The 24872-nt window shown below is 44.0% G+C and overlaps 1 protein-coding gene across 8 annotated transcripts in view; it reads right to left on the bottom strand.

Annotated features, from left to right (window-relative positions):
- TENM4 (teneurin transmembrane protein 4) overlaps positions 1-24872 on the bottom strand; it is a 691021-nt gene that overhangs the window by 211506 nt on the left and 454643 nt on the right. For all 8 annotated transcript variants that reach the window (XM_025042569.1, XM_015600544.2, XM_015600547.2 and 5 more), the window contains one exon: positions 841-1096. In XM_025042569.1, coding sequence (XP_024898337.1) covers positions 841-1096 — 256 coding nt within the window. The remainder of the gene's footprint in view (positions 1-840; positions 1097-24872) is intronic.

Consider the following 24872-nt stretch of genomic DNA (forward strand, 5'->3'; position numbering starts at 1 on the left):
GTAGGGAAATAGCACTGCACACTGAGTCAGGCAACCCAGGTTCAGATCTTAGCTGTATATTGTCTGCTTCCTGCTTCAGTGACCTGAGCTAGTCACTGACCCTCTCTGATTCTCAGCTTATAACTCCCAAATGGGATCATGGTAATAATACCCCTTTCATTAAGTTGTGAGAGATACATCTTATCACAAGTATGAAAGCCCCTGTAACCAAAAGCTTCTGTACCAATGTTAGGGATCATTAGGGCTTTGAGTATAAAGGGGATAGGCCAGCAGAGGGGAGCGGCAAGGAGAGGAGTAGGGAAAAGAGCATTCACTGAGCACCCACCACAGGCCAGGCAGGCCCCATGCCAGGCATAGAGTGACCGAATCACAGTAGAGAAAGTGGGAGGTGTGGGTCCAAATCACTGACTGAGAGCCTGCTCTCTGCCACATCCCTACAGCAGCCACCTTCGCACACATCCGCGTTCATACACTTTTACGACAGCCCTCTCCAGCCAGTGGCACTCCATTGTGTAGCAAGGAGAGCAAGGCACAGAGAGGTTCAGCAACTTGATCAAGGCCATACCTTTGGTACGTGACGGGCTAGCCCTGGACCTGGGGGCTGTTCGATGGAAAGCCAATGTTCTTTCTGCCCTACTTCCATCCCATGGTCCTTCTCTCTGGCAGCCAGGGAGCCACATCCCTAAGCTGAGTACCTGATCCCAGCTTCCTAGGCCAGGGTGGGTGGTGGACACACAGAAAAGCCGCACCAGAGCCGTGAGGTGGCCACCCCTCCAGCCACTGGGCCGCCCTCCGGCCGCCCCTCGTGGCCTAGTCCCCGCCCGCCCGCCAGCCCCGCACCTGGTCTCCAGAGGGATGTTGCTGTTGAGCAGCCAGTTGTCCTGGGCGTGGGCGGGCTCCTGCACGCCGCCGGCAGGGGGCTCTCCAGAGAGCGAGTGGTCCGTGGGGGCTGGGCTGGGGTTGCTCCTGGGAGTGAAGTTGCCCCGGTTCAGGGAGTTAATGGAGGCCGCGTGGTGCTGGTTGGGGGTGTGGGCGTGCGAGAGTGGCGGCGGTGGTGTCCGGAGCCGCGAGTGGTTCTGCAGGCCGCCGGGGTGATCTAGGGCACAAACACGCACGGTCAGCGGACAGCACCTGGCACTGCCGGGGCTTGAGGCCCGAACTAGGGCCAAACGAGAGGAGGTAGATGGTCCACTGGCACTGGCAAATCATACATATTAGTAATGCATTCAGTTGATATTGACTCAACAAGTAATTATTGGGCATCTGCTGTTCTAGATGCTGGGTATACGTCAAGGAACAAAACAGACAAAAACCCATCCCCATCGAGCTTAAATTCTGGTAAGAGACAACAAACAAGATTTTAAAAATGACTAGACTCCGATGGCACCAACTTCACATTGTTTCTTCACACTCTATATGATACTTTTGGGGTGGTGGTTTTCCAAGTGTGGTCTGGGACCAACAGCTTCAACTTTACCTGAAAATTTGTCAAAATGAAAATTTCTCAGGGCCCTGCCCACTCTTGGGTGGGGCCCAGCAATTTGATTTCACAAAATCTTCAGGTGATTTTGATGGACGCTAAAATCTGAAAACCACTAATCATATGTAACAGTACATAGCAAATAAAACAACCAAGGTAAGTAAAATATATAGTTTACTGAGATGGTGATAGATCTGAGAACACATAAAGCCAGAAAGGGGCCTAAGACCTGTGTATGTGGGGGCAATGGTGAAATTTTATGGAGAGTGGTGAAATTTTCAGCTAGGTGGCCTATGATGGACTCAGGGAGAGGTAAATTTTGGGTAAAGGGAGTGAGGGTGACGAAAAGCCACCCAGGGGTTAGTAAGAAACACCATTAACATTTATTGAGTGCTTACTATGTGTCAGGCACTATTAGGAGTCCTCTACATGTTAAAATTCAGCTAATCTTCACAACCCACTACAGAGCAGATACTGTTTTTATCCCTATTTTACAGATGAGGGAATTAAGATAAATGTTTTATTTATTCCCTTCAAAGTAATAGATATTATCACCAAACTTATAGATGACAAACTTAGACTAAGAGCAGGTAAGTAAAGTGCTCAAGAAATCAAGTAAAGCTCTAGTGATGCCACAAATGGGGCAAGTCCTAGAGGTAAATCTTAACTACCATCCAACTAAGCTATATTCACAGAAAGCCCAGTCTTTGGAAGCTGAGGATATTATGGGGGTGAAGAAGTCAAGAAACTGATTTTATTCTAGATTCTGCCACTCATTAACCACATGACCATTGCTATGGACTGCATGTTTATGTCCCTCCAATATTCAGATGTAGAAGCCCTAACCCCCGGTGTGATAGTATTTGGCAGTGGGGTCTTTGGGCAGTAATTAGGTTTAGATGAGGACGTGAGGGTGGAGTCCTCATGATGGGAATAGTGCTCTCTTAAGAGGATACCAGAGAGGTAGCTCTCTTCCCACCATGTGAGAATACGGTAAGAAGGTGACTGACAGTCTGAACGGGAAGAGGGCCCCACCAGATGCCAAATCTATTATCACCTTGATCTTGGACTTCCCAGCCTCCAGAACATGTGAAAGATAATAGTCTGTCGTTTAAGCCACCCAGTCTAAGGCACTATGTCAGAGCAGCCCATGCTAAGAGAGAAATTGGTACTGAGAAGTGGGGTGATACTGTAACAAATACCTAAAAATGTGGAAGTGGTTTTGGAACTGGCTAATGGGTAGAGTCTGGAAGAGTTCTGAGGTACAGGCTAGAAAAAGTCTAAATTGCCATGAAGGGACTGTTAAGATGATTCTGGTGAGAGCTCATAAATAAAAGAAGAGCACTGTAGAGAAAGCATCCATCTTCTTGGAGAATACATAAATAATTATGTACAAAATGTTGGTAGAAATATGGACATTAAAGGCAATTCTGTTGAGGTCTTAGAAAGAAATGGGGATTACGTTAATGGACAGTGGAGAAAAGGTGATCCTTGTTATAAAGTGGCAAAGAACTTGGCTGAATTGTATTTACGTTCTAGTGTTTTGTGGAAGGTGGAAATTGTGAGCAATGAAATTGGATATTTCTCTGAGGAGATTTCTAAGCCAAGTGTTAAAGGAGTGGCTTGGTTCCTCCTGGCTGTTTAGAGTAAAATATGAGAAGTGAGAAATGATTGAAGAAAGAATTGATAAGCAAAAAGAAACCATAACTTAAAGATTTGAAAAATTCTAAGCCTGTTCATATTGCAAAAAATGAGAAAGCACGTATGGAAGAGAACACCAAGGACGTGGCTGACCGACCACTTGATAAAGAGATTCATATGGGTGTCAACCATGGACCTAATCAGCCATCCCAGCTGAAACACTGTTAGTCTGAACTGAAGGGCACAAAGACGGAATGAAGGACAGCTGTTGGATTTCTTAGACTCTACAGGACAGGATGACAAAGCTATTAGACTGCAAATTTACACTATTCTTTAAGAAAAGGAAAGACTAGCCTGAAGGTGATTGAGAGATCATCAGGGCCACTGCCTTGGTTTCAATAGGCCTGAGACTAAGACAACTTGTGCCACTTAACCTCTTTGAGCCTCAGTTTTCTCATCTGTAAAATGGGGAAAGAATTCGTTAAGGAACTCACAGAGCTATAGTGATAGCAAATGAGGCAGTCAATGGGAAGGATATATTTCTGAAGTTTACAGTTTACCAAGTATTCCACTTTATTCGTTCCCCCTGAGAATCCTATATTTCATAGAGGAGACTGAGAGTCGGCGAGTACAGGGTCCAGACCAAGGCAGCTGTGATGTTCCAAAGGCTGTTCTCTTCCTTGGCCCAGGAGGCCACTTTCTGGAAACCATCAAGCTCAGTTAAATGTGAGGCACCATCACTGTTAGGGCTATTTTTAGTGTAAGATGCATCACTCTCTGCTTTTTAGGTAACTCAATCTTTTATGCCAGTGAGTTACAAAGCAAATCTGGTGGGAGTGGTGCGGGGGGAGGCTAAGAGTAGAAATAAAAGAACCAGAAACCTATCAGAGCAATAACCTCCTTCTTACAAACTGCTACCTTCAGGATAAGGCCCACGCGGAATCTACAAAGCCCTTCAGAATTTGATCCACATCTGACTTTCAAGCTTCATCTCTTATCAGCTCCCTCCTTGTACCCTCCATTTTGGCCACACTTTCCCCTAGAGGAGAAAGATCCGAGGCAGCTCCATGGCTGAAATCTCAACTCCAATGAGGACGGTCCCCAGGAAGGCCACAAAATGTGGATGGTACCCTCTAAAGATGTGCCATACTGTGGTCCTGGACCAAAAGAGAGCCAGCAGGATGCCCTTTGACAGGAGGAGAGAGGAACTGGGAGCCAGCAGAAGAGGCAGAAGGTCCCACTCAGGGAACAGACAGCTTTGGACCAGGCAGAAGGCAAGAATATGCAGGGTCATTTGTTTTGTCCCACTATCCCCGGGCAGCACTTTAATGGAGACATTTGGAACCTGGGACAGAAGCCAGAAGCAGAAGTGGCCTCCTGGGATAATTGAGTGTCCCCCCTACGCCTGGCCCTTCAGGCTGCTTGCTGGCTGATGTCCAGGGCACCAGAGCAGAGAGAGGAACTGGACCACTAATGTCCGATGGTTATCAGGAGGTCAGCAGACAAGAGTGAACTAGTCCTTGCTCCTGGCTCTGCACTAGGAGTCCACTTCCTTGTGACATTTTACCAAACTGATATTAATAGCTGCTGCCATGTATTTGAGTACCTACTACATGTACTTTCACGGCCTTACCTTTTCTAATGCTCACTACAACCCTTAGAGGGCAGTATTATCAGTCCCATTTTACAGATAAGGGAGCTGAGGTTTACAAAACTAATGAGTGGTTCGTATTAATCCAAAGCCTGAATTTTGTCTACCAAACCATCGTGCCTCAGCATAAAACACTGACATGTGCTTGACTGTTTTAGTTCATGACCAAAGGCAGGAAAAAGACCCTCAGTGCAGATAGCAAGCATCTGAGGTCTGGGTCTTGACAGGCTAACCTGCAAGCCTAGATGTCTGCTTTGTAACTAAGTGGAGACACCAGGCTCTGGCTTGATAACTATTTAGAAGAACTGCTAAGAGTCCTGAAATGATGAGATTTCAGATCTAAAAATCTAACTTCTAAGAGGAAATTCTTCTATGGGGACAAGGAATGGCCTAGTTCCAAAGCCTCTCTAGTTTTTGAAGTTCAATTGCCACCCCCTCCAGAAAGCCTTCCTTGATCTACCCTCCCCAAAGTTCTTTCTTCTTCCATTGAATAATGCTCATAACCTAGACAGTAGGTAACCTGAACTGCTCACATTTCCTTTTCCCACAGAGCTTCCATGCATACTTAGCTCCCCATCTTGCTTCCCCTGTTAGATGTAAAAATTCATATTCCTTCTGTGCTGGTGATCAAAGATCCTAGAATTGAGCAGATTCTCACTATAGGTATATTGAGTGCCTGGCTCATGTGTGTGGCCAGGGCAGTCTGTCCAGGAGGGTAAGTCTGGTGTGGAGAATACTCGTGTGCAAAAAATGATAGCAGTCTAGCTTGGGCTCTCTGGGCCATGGACCTATGTAGGCCTTTACTTACTTGCCTGGAGCCAGAGTTCCAGATGCTTCACCTGGGTTCTTTGTTTCTCTTCCCTCATCCCTTCTGTTCTGAGAATGACTGAAAGGGGGACCTTGAATTTCTCCATGTTCCCAAGGGAAAGGCTCTGTGTTTTGGGACTCAACTCAGCAATGGAAGCTCATTCAACCCCTCAAAAGAGATATGACCATCCCAAGGAGCAATTGTTTCCCCTGGTCTGATGGAGTCTTCTTTCTGCTCCTATGGACAGGAGGAGAGAAAGCAGAGGGGAGAGGCGATAGAGGGGCCTTCTTTTCTCACCTTCTTTCTTCCCCATTTCTACTCCCTTCTTTAAAGGGAACCTCAGAACCAGTTTACTCATTCAGCGTGCACTATGTGCCCGTTCTGTGCCAGATAGTATAAACCGACTGTTGGGCGTAGAACAATGAATGAGATAGAGATGGCCTAAGAGAAGCTCTCTTCTGGTATCTTATTCTGTGGCTGGGTGGCCTCCAATAACTCACTTTACCTCCCTGGTCGTTAGTCTCTGTACCTGTGAAAGGATGTACACGTTCCTATGTCACCACTTTCTGGAGGATGAAAGCGATGTCCTTTGCTCAAGAGTACACTGTAGTCTCCTACTGTGCCCTGAGGGGAAGGGCGCGTATGCCATTCATCTCCATAACCCCAGTAAATATTTATGGAATGTGGGGGAGAGGATAGCGAATGAGGTAGGTGGACTTCTTGCCTATACAAGAAATAACTTCTCTCCTGCTACCTGGGAGTAAGCACTGGTACATTTGCAAAGCTGTGCTGTAAATTCCAATTTACACTTTCTTCTCGCAGATACTGCCACTAAGTGTATCTCTGAATTAAGCTCAAATGTGAGTCATTTTACTGTTATATTGCATACCTCTGTCAGTAAAGGCTACTTGCTTATCTGAGTTTTGCAAGCCTGGTTTTCCAGGACGTTTTTTTTTTTTTTTGCTTCCTACAAGTTGTCAGATATATTTGCAGTTGCTGGTTCCTTCCAATACCTTATACATTTTTCATCTTATATGCACAGAAATCTTGAACACTAAAACCTCTGGGCTGCATCTCCCTGAACTGACATCACAGTGAGGGTTCTTCAGAGTGCTGAGCAGAGCAATAGGTAACAGAAAGAGGCTAGGCTTTGGTGTCAGACAGCCCTGAGTTCAAGTTTTAGCTTTGCCACTTATAAGCTGTGTGACCTGGATCAAGTTACTTGACTTCTCTGGAACTTCCGTTTTCTTATCACTAAGTGGAGATGCTGCCCACCCCCAGGACTGTTATGAGAAATAAACACGATAATGTATGTAAGGTGCTTAGCATAGTGCCTGGGATACGGAAATTTAAAAAAAAAGGTAATTACTATATCCACGGTCATGATAAAGCCATGCTGAATGAATAAACTGTAAACTGCTAAATTCTCACTAAGATGATTGTTTTACAGCATTTACAACAGGGGCTCCAAAGCAAAAGACCTTGAGAAAGAATACGAAAATGTCTAACAGAACTGTGGTACCCCTTTTATTATAGCTGAATCTCACCCTGGACAACCTGTTGGCTTCTGGGAGCCCTGGTCTCGGGAGGGTGCTTATGGCTCAACATGCAGATCAGAAATGATGAGAATGGCTGCTGCAGCCTGACACTCAGAACAAAAATGAACACATGGGGTCTCCACATCCTCAAAGATGAGGGCTCTTTCTGCATTAGATAAGCATTTCAGAGCAAACTAGGTGCCGCACTGTCCTGGGTTCAAGGATGAAGAGGGTCCATGAGGTCATTCAATCATTCAATCAGCAATACTAAACAGCCCCCTCTTGTGTGCAGGTACTTGAGTTTTAAGAGGGGGGATGAGCCCCAGCCTTGATGACTCGCCGGTGTTTGGGAGACAGATTTTAAAGCGAGGAACAAGAGCAGAGCTCAGGAGTCTCATAAACCTAAGTTCAGCCTTGGCTTTGTGTCTGACAAGCTACATAAATTGGGGAAAGTCACTTCACTTCACTTCTCTAATTTCTCACCTATAAAATGAGTATATAATAGTAACATAATAAAATGAAGAGGAGGAAGAAGGGCTACCATAGATTGAATACACAGAGATCCAGAGATGAAACAAATATGATCTCTGACTTTGAGTTGCTCACAGTCTTATTAAAATAAGAGATATACCAATAGATACCGACGTAAAATGGTAATTATGAAGAAATTATAATAGTTAACATTTACTGAGTACTTGTTATGTGACTGGCTCTAAGTGCTTTACTTATTTAATTCTTATAACAACTCTATAAAGAAGGTGCTATTATCATTCCCTATTTTGTAGAATAGGAAATTAAGGCACAGAAAGGCTGAGTATTTCACCCAAGATTACAAAACCATTAAGTGATGGAGCCTGAATTTGAACTCAGGCAGTCTGGCTCTAGGGCCCATGCTGTTAACCACTTTGCTTTACATATATTAAGTGTGTCAACACAGGTAAAGGGCTTACATTAATGCCTGTCTCACAGTGAGCACTCTACAAGTGTCAGCTACTATAATCCTCATTAAGCCTTACAGACAGCCCCGGTGGAGGCTGCCAGACTGACTGTCAGGTTTGGGGAAGGTTGCATGAGATGTGACATGTGACCTGTGTCTAAAGGGCATTCCAGGCAGTGAGGGTTCTGGGACTGGGAGGGCGGGGGGAGGCAGAAGGAGAGAAAAGGCCCTCTGAGGCATTTATTTAAAGTAGCATGATGGCAATGGCTGTGAGGGGGCAGTGACAGGAGGAGAGGTAGACGTATTGAGGGAAGGCCTGGGTGGTGGTTGCCAGCGGGTGCCAAGCAAAAGAACTTGGCTTTTACAGGGAGGGTGAGAGGGTGCCCTTGATGGGCTTTGAGCAAGGGAGTGCATGACCACACTAATGTTTGCGGAAGACTCCTTGTGGCCACATGGAGGATGAACCATGTGGTGCAGACTACAAACAGGGCCCGGACTGACTGCAGATGGCTGACTGCTAGAAATACTCCAGTGGAGTATGTTGTTATTCTTCTATAAGGACATATTCATGAGGAAAAGCCATAAACTTCCAGAACTTTGGCTCAGGCAAAGAATTCGAATGTGTCAACAGCCCTGCAATGTAAGGCCAGCACTGGGTCCAAGAAAGGGTGCCAGGCTGGGTGCCCTTATCCAATCCTGCAAAATAGCCACCAGGTGCCTGAAGGTCTCTCTGCTTCGGAGTTAACGATGGCCCCGGCGTGCACTACAGTCATTAATCGGGTCCTAAAGATTGTCAGATATGAAAGATGATGGTATTTAATTATCATAAAACACAAAACTCCAGCTGCCTAAGAATGCCAAGAGAAAGAGTTATTTGGCTTCCATTAAAATGCCATCGACTACCACTGACTTGGGATGGTGATATAGCAGTGCTCAGAGCTTAGCTAATGAACCTTGGCCTACGCGACCAATTTAGAGAGGCCAGAAAACTCTTTGTCACCAGTCGGCAGCTGGAATCTGATGGCCTGACTTCCAGTCTCAGTTCTGCCTCCTTCAAGCTGTATAATCTCGGACAATTGATTGAATCTCTCTGAGTTTTAGTTCTTCGTTTGTCAAATGTATATGAAAGCACCTTGCAAACTAGAGTGTCCTGTTCAAGAGTTAGAGATAACTATCATTATGATTATTATTGCTTCAATCCACAATGAATAAGAACAGTAAAGTCCAAAATGAAACAACTGGTCTGAGCATGAGGCTGGGGGCTGAATTTTTGGGAGTGTTTTCTCTTCCCAGTGATTCCTTCCCCGAACAAATGCTTTCTGTTCGCTTTTACTGCTGTGCTTGCTAGTCGTTCTATGTCAAGGCCAGCATGCAGGTATTCTAAATGCTACTTGGCCTGAAACCCCAGATGGACTCACGGAGTGGGAGGGACAGTAGACTGTGGAGTTTCCTGAGGCTATGCTTCTAGTCTTGACAGGGAATAAAAAAGCACCTTATCGTCACTACATGGTTGCTTTTGCTTTCTCATTCATTTAGTCAGGGCAGAACTTTAGGTGAGTACGCAGACTACCAAAGTGTTTTATATTTATATTTAAGAAATAGTAATAAGGGGGCAATGTCTTCAACTAATGCAAAAGCTTCATTGTATGGTGCATTGGTTTTCAAATAGGGGTATCTGGAAAAGTGGAAGGGGTCGGTTTCTGTCACAATGACTGGGAAGCACATTTGGCATTTGGCAGTGGGGGACCCAGAAAGCCAGCCACATGCAGTGCATGGGACCCTGTGACTCTCAGGGGCACCCAGTCATTAGCAGATTTTATTCTGTTTGCCTCCCCTACCCCATCCCCAGTTTCAGAACACTTCCTGCCCTTCTCTGTCACAGGAGGCTCCCTCGCTTCCTCCCACCCCCATAGGTTTGGCTAAACAGTATAGCAGGGCACTGAAAGGGAGTGGAGGAGAGAAAGGTTGAGTGACCTCCTGTTCCCATTCTCTGCAGCCCTGCTTCAGGCAGTAGCTGAGTCCCTCGAGGTTACACCAGTTTACAGACAGAGTGGTCTGGGGAAGCAAGTAGAAATAGGATGGAGGTGTATAAAGGGGAGGGAGGGAGAAGGCATTCTAGGCAGGGGGCTGGCACCAACAAAGGCCCTCAGGTAGGGATATGGGCCCCTTAAGGTAGCAGGATAGTATGGAGACCTGTGGACTTGGAGCAGAGGTTGACAAGGCTGGAGCCTAGCTTTAAGAACCTGGAAGGCAGGCCTGGGAGCCTGGAGCCAGAGGAGAAGTTTTAATGGTGTTCAGAGGGCTCACCCCAACTTCCAGCCTTTTAAAGCCAAGTGCCAGAGTAGTCGCAAGAGTGAACCTGAATCACCAGCCTTCATTAAAATGCAAATGGGATTCTTCATCCAGCAATGAATGCTCTCCTAGGGTGGGAGTGCGGGTGAGGGTCACCCCACTGCCGTGACCCGGACAGTGAAGGGAAGAGCAGAGTGCCAGAGTCTCCGACAGAGAGGGGTAATCAACACTGCTCTCTATTCCCGGAATCATGGTAATTTACAGACAAACTAAGCCAAGAGCATCAAAACGTACCAAGCGTGGAGTATGAACAATGTGGCCAGGCTACCATTTGAACTTAGAAGAGCCATCTTCCAACATATATTCACCTAAACTTCATTCTTGTGCCTTTTCCTATCAGCCATTAATTGCTGTGTGACCTCGGGCAAGGCACTTAACCTATCTGAGACCCAGAGTCCCCAACTTACAAACAGGAGGATGAGGTGGTGGGAGTCTTCTCCAATTTAAAAATCAAGACCATATCATTCTTTGCAGATGAACCGTTAATATTTGTTAATGAACATCTGCTTGCAAAAGATGTGCATAGCAAGTTGTGTATTGGGTTATGCTGTGCAACTGGGCACCAAAGAAGGCAGAAAGATGAAATGAATAAGAGACGTGTGGTGGATCTTTCCTCCCTTTCTCCTCCGCTTTTCTGCTTTTATTTGTTTCACAAGAGTCACTCTCTATATGCCTTGTGCTTGATAATGGAGACACAGAGACGGGTCACACAAAGTCCCTGCTTATAAAAATCTCAACAGATTGCTTGAAAAAGGCTGGATGCAGCCACAGGGGTGATCTTTTCCAGGCACATGGCTTTCCCTGACTTAAAGCTCCATCCACCTCAGGGCAGAACTTGTCCTGTAAAAGCTGATTGTCAAGTGAATTTTCCTTCCTTCCACTGTCACCTCCTTACCCTTTTCAAAAGTGGTCTGACCCATAAACTGTTAGGTCAGTCCCAGATCAACAAGGAAACATAATTGACAGATAAGGGGGGTGGTGTGTGTGTGTGTGTGTGTCATGGGGGAGTTCAGCTCAACAGGCATGCTGGAGCAGATTAGAAGCTCATGAAAATGCAGTAGGCTGCATTCAGGAGGTAAAGAACTAAGAATAAGGGAGGCAATGGTCATGTTGCACTGATTAGCTGGAATAGGTCTAGAGGAGGGACACCTGGATTGTAGGTCATCCCAGTATAGTAGAAGGTGATCTTCTTCTGAGATCTCTGAAGCTGGTTAATGCTCCCCCTGGCTTCCTTGGAATGCGAAGGGTTTAGAAACTGTGTTCCTATGGAAGTAGGCAAAAGATTGATGCCGTTAGCGTATAAAAGGAGAAGAGTTAGGGAAGGGCTTAAAAGAGAGCATGTGTCTAGGAGCCCAGCTGAAACAGACTGAATGCCTTACGATTAACTCTCCAAGTCTTGTCACTTATGCCACACAATCCATACCTAGGAAATTAAGCAGCCAATTATGTGGTGTAGTAGAGAATCCTAGACTGAAGAACTACTCCTAGCTTTGCTCTTAACTCACTCTGTGACTTTGCAAAGGTCTCTTCCTCTCTCTGTGCTTCAATTTGTCCATCTGAAAAATGAGGTTCCTTCATTTTACGGATGATCTACTCCATGGGGCTTCAGGAGGAAGAATCAGGACCAAGGCCAGGAAGTTACTTGGAGCAACCAGAAGTTCAATTTCAGGAACTTTTCTTCCTGCCAAGCTCTACAAAACAGCCTGCTTTCCAAAACAGTGAGCTCCTTGTCAGTGAAGCAGAGGCTTAAGTAACTAGCCTCAACCTCTTCCTTGAACTTCAAGCTTCTGCCACTCTAACAAAATATATACAGAGCTAACCTTAAAGCTTCCCAGCTCCCAATTCTTCTCCCTGTCCTGTGCTCCTGATCACATCAGCAGCTGCTGCTAGGACCACGCACCTAGTCAATCAAACCAGACCTCTGGGAATCACCATTGCCTCCTCCCTTTTTTTCAGGTTCAACAACTTGATGATCACACCAAGTACTCTAGCTTTTACCTTCTAAATCTCTGTGGGATCCTCACCACACCCACTTTCACTACCTTTGCTCAGGCCCTCATCCATGGACACCTAGGTCAAGGTCATAGCCAGCATTAATGTTCCAGCCCACAGGGTCACTCCCCTGCCCCTCATTTGCCATCCATCAGCTGGAGTGAACTTCCTAAAAGAAAACGATCATGTCACTCCCCTGCTATAAAGCCTTCAGTGGCTCCCCATTGTCCACAGGATAAAGCCCCTCAATGTGTGCAGCACCCACAGCTCTCCACTCCTCTCTTTAAAAAGGTGCCAAGATTAACGGGCTAATTACCAACCTCTTATGAAACTGCTCATTGCTTGTCTCACGACCATGGCTTAGCATATGTTGGTTTTCTTCTGTATGGATGGTTTTGTTTACACCTTTACCTGGTTAACTCAGATTAGAAGTTACCTTCCCCAGGAAGCCTTCTCTAACCACCACCCTTCGTTTTGATTAGAGTCCTATCTTCTGGGGTTTTCTGGCCCCCATGTCTCACTCTGAATTATCATTTGCTTGCATATCTGTCTCTTCCACCAGACTGTACACTCCAGGGACAGACATCTTAATACATCACAGGCGGTGAGGCTAGAAGCAGATGACTCCACTCTCTGGAGTGGCAAGCTTTCACCCAAGTGCTGCCACTGATTCTTGAGGGGCATGGAGTAATTTGGAGAGTCTGGGCATCCTGAACTTTCTCTTTAAACCTGACCTGATGTTCTCCAAACTGCAGGTTAGACAGCTGGTCACTGAGTTGAGCATAAACTCTATTTTTTTTTTTTTTTTTATCAACAGTTGAAGATGCCATGAGAAGGAAATCAAGACAGTGAATCTCAAGGCTCCCACGGGGAACAGTCTCCTTTGTTGAAACAGACGCCAGCCCTGAAGGTCAGACAGTTTATCAGATCATCTTCCTAACTCTATCCATCTTTCCACCATTGCATGGGCCCTGCAGGAGGCTGAATACCAGCAAACAGAGAGGTGAATTTTTACCCATCATGTTCCTCCTTCCATTTTATATTCATTAGTAATTCTGGAGAAATTTCTTTCCCTTTAAAGAGACACTGACATCCTTGGATGAAAGCGACAGGTGGCTAGAACCCACAGAGCATTATGCACGGTGGTTAAGTGCCATGGCTCAGGCTCAGGCTCAGGGTGCCTTGGGTTCAAATCACACCTCTCACACTTACGTATTGACTATGCTACCGATCTTTTCTTGACTCCAGTTTCATGGCATGAGCCTCATTCAAACAACACAGTGGCCAGGAAGGCAAGTACTGAGTCAGTCAGAACTGAGTTTGAAACTAGGCTCACTCACTTACTAGTTTTATGGCCTTGGATGAGTGTTTAACTCTGAAAGTCTTGATTTCTTCATCTGTAAAATGGGGGAAATGACACCATCTACTTCTTGACGTCCTTTCAGGAATTCAGCAAGACAGTGCATGCAGAATCCTTAACATAGTGACTGGACAAATAGACAGAATTCAGTTGAGGTTAACTATTAATTCATTCTCATAACTCCTTAGAATTATATCTAATTGCATTCCCTTAAGGCTGTAGGGCAGAAATCATATCTGTCTTTTCATCCAGTGCTTGGTCTTCCCTGTACCTTCAGCTGTCTTCCCTTATAAAGGCTATTAAGCTCTCCATAAATGCTTGTCTAATGAAATTAAACTGAGCCCTTATCCATGCAGAGTCTTTAGGTCTGGGAACCAGGAGGTTGTCAGGGACAAGAGAATTAGTATCTATTGACACGTGACTATGAGCAGAGCTCTTATGAAGGTCTCCTTATTTCATCCTCAGAGCAACACTGGAAGGTAGGGCTTAATATCCCCATTTTACAGAAAAGAAAATAACCTCATAAACCTAATAGAGTCTTTTTTAATGAAATTTTTCAATTTTTTTCAACAATGAATTATCTCAAGCCCTAGCAATTGGGGAAACTTTATTAAATATAAGAATTTATCTATTTTAAAAAATCGATTCTAAAACAAAAATATAAAACAAGAAACCTGCTCAGGGTCACACCACTAGGAAATGATAAAAGCCAAGACCCCAAAACAGATCTCTCTGCTCTTTCTACTCCTGATGCCTCCTAGAGGCAGAAGAAGAAAAAAATAAATTCTGAAGTACTTAAGCTAAGCAGGTATATTCAGCACTTTATTAATTGCAAAAATCTCTCTGTATTTTTATGACAGAACAACAATCATATCAATAGTTTTGGGGACCACAAAAAGTTTTAATGTCTGATAACACACCCGTAACAACTCTAAGAAGTCAGTGTTATTATCCTTCTTTTACACATGAGTCAACTGAGGCTCTGTAAGGCTAAGTGGCTTGTCTAGGCAGAAGAGCCTATAAGTGGAGCCCAGTGCCCTCCCCAGTATCTACAGAAGGCATTGCATGCAGATACCTTCTCCCTGACTGAAGAGCATCCATCCAACCCCAGCAAGTCACAAGACAGCATAGAGGCCCCTGCTCAAGTGATCCCTACCTTTCTCCCCAGGCCATAAAAGGCCCCACTTAGGGGAAAAGACAGAAAGCATCCAACTCATTATTCAGATCAGAGAGATGCTTTTCATCATTTATGACATGACCACATGTGGGTTTTCCTTTTGATACAAGCTCAGGAGATCGTAGGCAGGTATTCCATCCATCAATGTCCATAAATCAAGTCATACTAGAAACAGATAAAAGGCATTTTCCTCCTGAAGTCCTCTGCAAAGTGTCCAGCTCAATCCCTCAGGCCACAGAAATAGTACTAATAATGGCCTTCAAGTATTGAAGGTTTACTGGGCTGCTAGTACTCTGCTAAGCATCTCATCTTCCCAAGAGTCCTCTGAGGCAGGTGTAAGAGGAACACAACACAGCATATTAGGAGTGTGGGCTCTAGAGGCAAAGAGGCTGGGTTTGAATCTTGGCTCTATCACTTCCTAGCTGGGCGGCCTTGCACAAATTACTTAGCCCTTCTTGTGCCTCACTTTCCTGACTTCAAATATAGAGACAGTCATCATAGAGTGGTTGGGAAGATTCATGTAAAGTGCTAAGAGCATGCACAGCACATAGTAAATACTCGCTAAATGCTAGCTATTATTATGTCTATTTTCTAGACAAGGAAGCTGAGGCTCAGAGAATTTGCTCAAGCTCCATTCGGCGCCAAGACTGGAATTCAAGTTAACTTCAACTCCCATGCTCTTAACGGCAATGATACACTCTCCGCCCTTTACCTTACCATTTACCTAGCATATAGTAGGTGCTCTATAAGTGGTATTATTATTATCATCATCGAACTTGACCATGCCTTCTTAACTGCTATGCTCCTGGTCAATGCCCTCCCAAGATGACCGACTCCCAGCTCCTGCCCCTTTTCTTGCCATGGCATCATGTGCAGCTTACAGCGCAAGTTCCTGCAGCAACAACACAGAAGGCACTAACTTTATTTTGACGCAAAAACTGTATTGTCTGTGGGTGCCACCTGGGCTCATTCCCCAACTTAATTCTTTTCTCTCAGCTGTGGAATATTTTATTTTTCCAATTTCAGAATCTACTTATGTTAAAAAAAAGAGAGCGAAATCCAATCAGCCCAGCTCGGGTTTGCGAAACAAATAATGCAGCCAGCACAGAACCTTAATCAGTTATATTCATAAGCATACCGATCACTGTTGTGCCTAATTTATACAGTCCAGGGCCTCCTAAAGAAAATGTCTCTTGATGATACAGGATGCAACACAGAGTCTCACTGATACTGCTGAAGGGGTGTAGATCTCCAGGCCTGGCTTCTTGATGAATCTGAAGCAAATCTGCATTTGGAGGTACGTTCCCTAAGAATTCTACCCACACCTGAATGCCACATTATATTTTCTTTTTTTCTGTTTAAATAAGAAAATGGAAGAAGTAAACATCTGCCTGGATGCTTCCTTTGTTTTCTGGAAGAAATAAAGTAGAAAGGCCAAACTTCTTTAGTGTCTTGGTGAAGACAAGTGCTTCAGAGTTCGGCTGCCATCAGATCCTAGCTCTACTGACTCACTAGCTGTGTGACCCAGACAGGTTGCTTAACCTTTCCGAGAATATCTATAAAATGGAAATAATGTTACCTACTCACAGACTGAAATTAAATGAGAGAACAGTGAGTTTCCCATTAGACTATGAGTTTTGTATTCCCAGTGCCTAGAACAAGTAAGTCTAATACAAATGTTTATTGACTATACCTACAAGCCTCCTGTCTATTGTTTATTGAGTGATTACTATGTGTCAGGGACTGTACTAAGTTCTTTTCATGTGTGGTCTTATTTTACCTTAACAGCAATACTGTAAAGCATGTATTACTATTCCCTTTCCAGCTTTGAGATAACTGAGGCTCCGAGAAGTTAGGAGACTTGTCCAGAATAACATGACTAGTAAGTGGGGCAGCCATTGGGAGTCCAAGATCACAGAAGCAGAGCTAGAATTCCAGCCTGGGATCTCTGTCCTGCCTGCTCCTTCTGCAGAACCCATCACACTTCACGCACGGCAGACAGCAGATTCTCAAAGGTAATTATTTCCCCTTTCTTTCTCCTTTTGACTTCTCATGTTTTGGGATTCCTTTCGGCAACTCAGAAATCACGGTAATACTTCAGGATATTTAGAAGGACTTTATCACCATTTCCAACCAACATCTGTTGAACATTTGCAATGGGTTGGCTCTATGTTACTTACTGTGGCTTCCCAGATTTCCAGACTATCGAGATGAATAAAAGTGAGAAATCGAACTCTCCTGAATGACTTGGGAAGAGGGAAGGTGCCCACCCAGGAACCCAGGTACCCACTCGGCACCTAGGTACCCAGGTGAGTCTGATTTGGCTACTTGCATCCTGCCCATTATTCTAAGGTGGCAGGGTGGTAGGTCTGGGTCTTAGTTCCAGCCCTGCCATGATCTAACTGGCACATGGTCCAGTCAGCCCACCTCTGTGGCTCTCAGTCCCTTCCTGTATAAATGGAGAGTGTTAGACCTGAATCATTTGCTCAGCAACTATTTATCAATTGTTTTTAAATTCTGCATTCCTAGAATCCTGTTAATAATTCCCTCCTAATTACTCTATGTTTGAAAAATATTTTGTTTCACACATGAGCTATATTCATTAACTAATCGTTAATTGTTTTCCCAGCTTTTAATCAAACACATGTAAAGCTGATCATCAAAATTTCTGATAGGACCAAGATAATTCAGTGATTGGATCTCTAGCACCTGGCCCACTGCAACATGAAGTATGCCCTGTGTTTACTAAATGCATGAGTAAATGAATGAATAAATAGATGAATGCTTTATATTAAGCAGAAAGGCACTAAATGGTGGGAAAATAAGGAGTCAGAAAGACTTGGATCTAAATCTAGCTGTTTGATCTTGGATAGGCCACTTAACTCTAAGGCTCAACTTTCCAACCTATGAAAGGAAGACAATTAGACATAGCTTGCAGGGCTGTTGTAAAGTCGAATGATAATAACATTAATGATAAGTAAAATAATAGTAGCTAACACATATATAGTGTATACTATGTCCCAGCCGTAGTCTAAATATACATGTTAACCCATCATCATAATAACTTTATGAGGTAGTTACTATTCTTATTCCTGTTTTACAGATGGGGAAACATGAAAAAGATATTATGTAACTTGCCCAAGGACAGACTTGTATGATGGAGACAGGATCCAAACCTAGGCAGTCTGGATCCAGAGTCTGTTTTCTTAACCCTTCCACTCTGCTTCCTGGGCAGGTCATGCAAAGTGGCCAGCACATGGCATGCCAACTCCCATGCTTAGTAAGTGGAGGTCCCAAAGGCTGCGAGCGCAGCCTTACTATAGGATGACAGCACATTTTTCAGCTGGACTTTTTACAATAACAGCAGTTACTCACAGCACACCTATATTTCTATGATCTTTAATGGCCCAGAAACCACAATTGGGATTGAATATGAGGTACTGTCTGAGACTAGCTCTGCTAGTGACTGTACCACAAAGAGCTTAGTGATGGGAGGAAAAATGAGGCAAATGCTGTCTGTCCATTTGGCCTTCATTTCTAGAAGATATGCAGGATTCCTCTTGCTCAAGGCTGTTTCCTTTCACTATGCCTTTGCCTTCTCTTTAGTGTACCTCTGTGGCTTGTGTTTGCCTGGCATTTCTTCTGATAATAGGAATTCTCTTTGTTTTGGGGATCCCTACTGTCAGCCTACAAATTTGTATGGAACTGGCTTCAGGGTGGACAATAAGAACACCCTATTCTTCTGGCCAGTGTGTCTGATTCAGGTAGGGACATGTGGCCCTCATCAAGTTGGTGAGGGCCAATCCCAGGGTTTTGCTGGTGCTGGGTTTACTGAGCTAGTAGCACTAAACATATAAGAAGGGGTCCTTTTGTCACCAGATAGAAATGCCTGTGTGAGAATGAGGCTACGACAAAGAGAAATAAGGTCAAGAGACAGAGAAAAGGATTCATGAAGACATTATTTGAATGCCTGGATCTAACGGCATTAATAGTAAAAGGACCTCCTAGACTTTTCAGTTATATCACTCCCCACATTTTCTTTTCTAAGAAAAATCAATTAGGGTTGAATTTCCATTCTTTACAGCTGGGAGTCCTGTCTAACGCACTCCCACTGCTTACTCAGCCTAGAGATCTTTTTGTAGCCCTCCTCCTCAATCAACTCAGAGATTGTAACACAACAAAGCCCTTCCACATTCTTCACATAGACCTGGCCATGCCCTCTTTTGGCCCCATGAACCTGACATCATAAGATACTTGTACTTGCACACCCATTATACTAATGTGTGTGCCTGCACACGCCCCCCCACTGATTGTGAGCCCCTCGGGGTAACTTCTTCACCTCCATGTCCTTTGCACCCAGTCCAATGCTTGCCACGTGGTAGGTGCATACGCTCTGAAGTCACCAATGTTTAAGCAAATGATCACAAACATCCTCTCTAATTACAAAGAATGCAGCACTACTATAAAGAATGACCATTTCTACCTCGTAACAAAATGTCCTGTAACGATCTGTGGATATTAGATAATAAGAAAACGTCTACTTCCAGGTGGCGAACCATGACCAGTATGGAAATGAGAGCAGCTGCAGCTCTGTGCCTGGAGGTAAGGAAGAGCCATCCCCTGGGTCACAGCTCCACAATTTGGCGTCTTGTTCAAATTCTCATCCTCCCGCTGCATTACTCATGAACACTGTTACTAATCACACTTACTCACATTGATTTCTTTTTTCTCCCCAAGGACCAACTACCTCATCCCTCCCTAATCTAATGACTGAAATTAGGTGAAAGCAGCCATCTGATACATGTTAGGCATCACCCCAGAAAGGAAGTCATCAAACAAGATATTACAAAAAAATCTTTTTATGTTTCCATTCTCTTAACTGCCCATGCAAATCAGGCAGAGTAGTTCCAAATGGAGACAAACATGCTCGAGGCTGTGGCTGTTACTCACGAACCTTCTTGTGCTGGATCAATCAGAGAGGCATCTTTGTGATGGCCTCTTTCCTCGTTAGCATACGCCGAGCCTCCTGTGTGCCAGGCACTGTGCCTGGTTCTTTAAATATATGCTATCTAATCTGTGGTACAGCATGTGAAGTTTTATCACTACCATCCTCACAAATGAGGAAACTGAGACTTGGAGAAGTGAAGGGATCCACCTAAGGTCACTCAGTAAGTGGTGAATTCAAACCTAAGACTAGCTTGACTCTATAAGCACAGGCTCTTTCTACCTCTCCCCACTCCCCCTCTCCCCAATTAACATTGTATGGTAAATGGATTCAGCAAAGCTGGGAACAGCCATTCCTGTGAATACTGGCATGTATCTAATGTATTGAGTCCCATCCATAGCCTGGCATTCCTTAGGCCTAGAGAGAAAGAGGGGAAATGCCTGGGTCTGTGGTATCTGGATATCCCTAGACACTGCAACTCGGCAGATATTTTGGCTCCCTAGAGCTGAGATCCGCACAGGAATCACCGTGTCACAGCGACCTAGCCTAATGACGAGTGGACTGTGCCCAAAGAAACTTCAAATAGATACATCTGTTTCCCCCCCTCTAGAAGTCAAATGTAGCATTTAGGAATATTTCTAAATGTCGAAAGCCTCCATGAAGGTAGAGTTTGACTGCCCCCTTCACACACACTGGAGGTCAGAGCTATTGTTACAGACACTCCTTCTCTGATCCTCCATGTTTGCCTTGTCTGTGCGGCATGGCAGGGCTGTAAGCACCACAGTCAGGCATTGCTGGCAGACTCCCGGGGGGGAAACTGCTCTCTCAGTGGACTGATGGGGAAGGCCTAAAAATGACAGCAATGGGGCCAAGGCAAAGTGAGAGGTGTCAGTCCTGGAGAGCCTGGTGTCTGGTTGACAGTTCAAGACAATTCTTGTTCTGCGCCTGTCAGCAGACTGAGATTACACACTGCCTACTTCACTCGTGATCTCAGATGTTTTCTGAGGATCATGAGCACTTCCTTAGGGCCCTCAAACCCACAGAGTACAGAGTCAAGTCAACTAATTCTTACCAGTATATTCTGTGTACAAAGCTGTGTGACAGGCACAGAGTGAGAAAGGGGAAGGCATGAATATCATCCTGCCATCAAGACATCGAGTCTACTGGAGGAGTTAGGCTTGGTGACAATGAATCCTAACTGGATACAGTATGGGAACTGTTGGTATTCAGGGTGTATATGGGGTGTAATGGGGCTGATAGGGATGTTCTCTTGCAAAACTGAGAGAGAGAGAGAATGAGAGAGAGAGGAGAGGAGCGGAGCGGAGTGAGAGTGCACGCGCGCCTAGGAGCAGGCGGTAAATCCCTACCAGATGAGAACAAGTAGAAGGGACTCTGCAGAACGTTTCTATACCTGGTCTCAGAGGCGATTTTTGGAGGCCTCGAAGGATGGGGAAAATTAAATGATAGAGAAAATGGATAAAATACATGGAGACAGCTTGAGCAAAGGCAGGCATGCAGGCAGAGAATAAAGGGAGTGTGGTCTGTACTATTCAAAAGGCAATTAATTAAGTCCTGCCCTCATGTTATCGTATGATGACAGTTCTTGTTACTTAACTCTTCCGGGGTTTTTGCCCAGTGTCTCCAACTAGGCCAATGTGTCTATATGTTTCTCTAAATCTCTTTGTCTACCTGGAGTCCACACAGTGCTCTGCTTGGAACAAAAGCTGATTCGACTGTTACTAGCAAAATGAGGACTACATTCCTATATAATAAAAGAACACTGATTGGACTGACTCAGGAGCAAATACTATTTCTGAATAGTCTATCCAAAGACAAGTTTTAACATCAAAAAGAGAATCCTTTGCATGGTGACACAAAGATGAGAAGTGAATGAATTCAAGTGTTGACATCCTGGTCAAATGCGTCAAATTTATGATTATAGTTCAGCAGCTACCATAACTCCAAAGGCCAGAACTTTAGATGGCAGGGAGTAAGCTAAACAAAATACAAACAAGCAGCACTAGGGAGGTTCAGTGGGGAGGCAGAAAAATCACAGGATTGATGTCAGATTGAAGTGAGGGAGGAGGGAGTACATAGAGTACATGCCTGGCATGGAGCCGGTGCTCAAGGCATCCTCAGCATCGCTGCCATCCTTATCACTATTTCTTCAGACCAGAGGTATTAGCTCAGCCAAGAATTTATTTCAATGCCTGGCATATAATAGATACTAAAGGGAAAAAATGTTTAAGAAAGGAATTATTGGGGAAAAACATGCTTAAAAATGTTTAAGAAAGAAATGTTTTGTCTTTGCTGTCAAATGGAAGACGAAGCAATAAATAATTAATAACTACGGGCAGCAAGCAGCATGAGGTGGTTAGGGCGGGCTTCATGGCTGTGTGATCACTGTAGTCACACAGGGCCCCGCACGCAGAGGGCCCCACACTTGGTTTGATGTGATGTATCTTGGTTTGATGCCATCTTGAAATTCTTTAAAATTTTTGCATTGTAGGCTACAAATTATGTAGCCTGTCCTGGATACAGGAAAGAGCTTTGCCATCCAACCTCCATCTGCCCTCTCCCCAGTGAATAATAACGGGGTGGTCAGGGGAGGGGGGTTGATCTCCACTTAAAGTGCCTGACTGACCTAGGGGTGAGCTCAACCCGGTACTAGGCCAATGAACAATTCAGGAGTGAGCATGTGACAAAATTCTGGCCAGTGAACCTGAAGGGGGAGGTTTGCTGAAGTTTCTAAAAACAATTCTTCTTTGTTTTAATACTGTGCAATGGGAAGCCGGTCTCTCTTGCCTATTAAATTAACAAGAAGTAGCATGAACACTGTATTGCTACTAGCAGCCATCCTACAACTAACTACAAGGGGGAACCAGCCTAAGGACCATAGAGCAGAAACATGCAGGGAACCTGGGTCCTTGATGATACTGTTGGTCACTGGAGCAGCCAACCTGGAAACCCACCCTACCTCTGAGCTTTCTTTTGATATGATACAATATATGTCCCAATACTTGATGTTTTCTGTTAATTATAGCCTAAAGCATCTTAACTGACATTAAATTGACCAACTTTGTTTTAAATTCTGATTCTGCCACTTACCAACAGTATGCCTTGAGGCAAGTCCCACTTTCTCTCCTACACTGCAAAATAAGACCAAGTAATTATATTTTATAAGACTGCAGTGAAGATCAAAGGAAGTAATGCTAGTGAAGATGCTTGGACAGTGCCTGGTACATAGCAGGAGCTCAATTAGTGATAGGTATTATGATGATGATAATGTTTGGACCTAACAGATAGCTGTATACCACTGCATAGCCTGGTGAAGATTTCCTTATGAGCTGAATTTCTCAATTGTAAGTAAAAACAGCAGAAACCTTTTAAAAAAAATCTTTTTGCATAAATAGCAATGTATAACTATACTAATAAAACCGAAATAACTTGACAAGCAAATTCCATCACTCTGCACATTACAGAGGCAATAGGTGAGTTACTCTCAGAAATCTGGACATCCCTTGATTACTCATCACAGCGGGGTTTCTTCTTTACGAATGCTAATCACATGGTTCACCTACACAGGTGAAGATGGCAAAGCTGTGATTTCACAAAATTGAAATAATTCCGTACTCATTGCCACTGATACAATGTCTAGTTCCTACTCTTATTTGAGTAACCTTCCAAATCTTACTCTGGATTCTTTTGAAAATTTCCAGCCTTTCTTTCTTACTCTCCCAACAAAACCAAACAAAAAGCAAAAAAGTACCGAGCTGTGTGTTATTTCAGCTTAAATGCTACATTTTGGGTGTAAATTCTAATTCATTGGTGATGAGTGGTGCACAAATTTTATCCAACAGCATTTTAGCTATTTTTACTTAAAAAAAAAAAAAAAGTGCCAGGGAAGGGGAAGTGGGGAGAAATAGTTTTCTTGTTACCCACAACCTGGATCACTTAGTGATTGGATAGCTCCAAGTGAATCTTGGGATTTCCAATTGGGGGCAGCCAGAAAGATAATTTTTTATCCTCCCTTAAAATGTATTGATATTTGTGGAGTAGGAAAATGTAGGAGATCTGGAATCTGTTAGCAGCTTGACAAACACCTATCCAAGTGTGGGAATTGCCTAAAGATGGCACTAGTTATGTTGGAAAGATGGTGAGAATGCAGATACTTTCAATCCCACTTCCATGTCAGTTTGAAAACTTTTTCCATGTTGTTCTCTCACATAGCTATCAGAGGAACGCCCCAGAATGTCATTTTCCTGCCTCAAGGCCTTCCATGGCTCCTTGATACCCTCAAGATAAATTCCGTGGTCCTTAGCCTGTCGGTCAAGTTGCTTTAAGATCCAGCCTCTCTCACAGACTCATCTGTCACCATACCCCTTATATTAAGGATCCTGTTCTAGCCACACTGAATCATTTGTAATTTTTCGAATAAGGAAATAAAAGAAAGGCGATGAACAACTCCGAGAAAAATACAGGCATGTTTAAGAAAGGAAGGACAGTTATAGTGTGCTACTTGGCTGAGGAACAAAAAACCAGAAACCAAACCAAAAGGTCCATATTTTATATAATCATAATTATATAACCAATGACTATGTATTTAACCAAAATAATTATAACAATTATGTTAGAGTTGTAGAGAGAGGGAAAGAAACAGTGTAGGTAGAGTGGGAATTCTTCCATTGCAGTAAGTCAAAAGATAATGTCTAAAATTGATAAAAGAAGAAATAACGGCATACTCACGTTATTTAGAAACGTGGGAGGTAAATAGCAGTGGAAACACCTAGAAGAGATCAGACTTGTCTGTTGGAGAGTGGGACTTGGATGTGCGGAGCGCTGGGGCAAGGGACAGTTATTTTTTTATTGCAAACATTTTACTAACATTAACTTTAAAAATTTAAGATACATATTATTTTCACCGAAGAATAATTATGAACAAAATTTTTTTTGGGGGGGGGCGGCTTGTTTTCGTTGTTTTTTTTTTTTTT

This window comes from Pteropus alecto, unplaced genomic scaffold, assembly GCF_000325575.1.
Source record: "Pteropus alecto unplaced genomic scaffold, ASM32557v1 scaffold7, whole genome shotgun sequence".
NCBI classification, from domain to species: domain Eukaryota; kingdom Metazoa; phylum Chordata; class Mammalia; order Chiroptera; family Pteropodidae; genus Pteropus; species Pteropus alecto.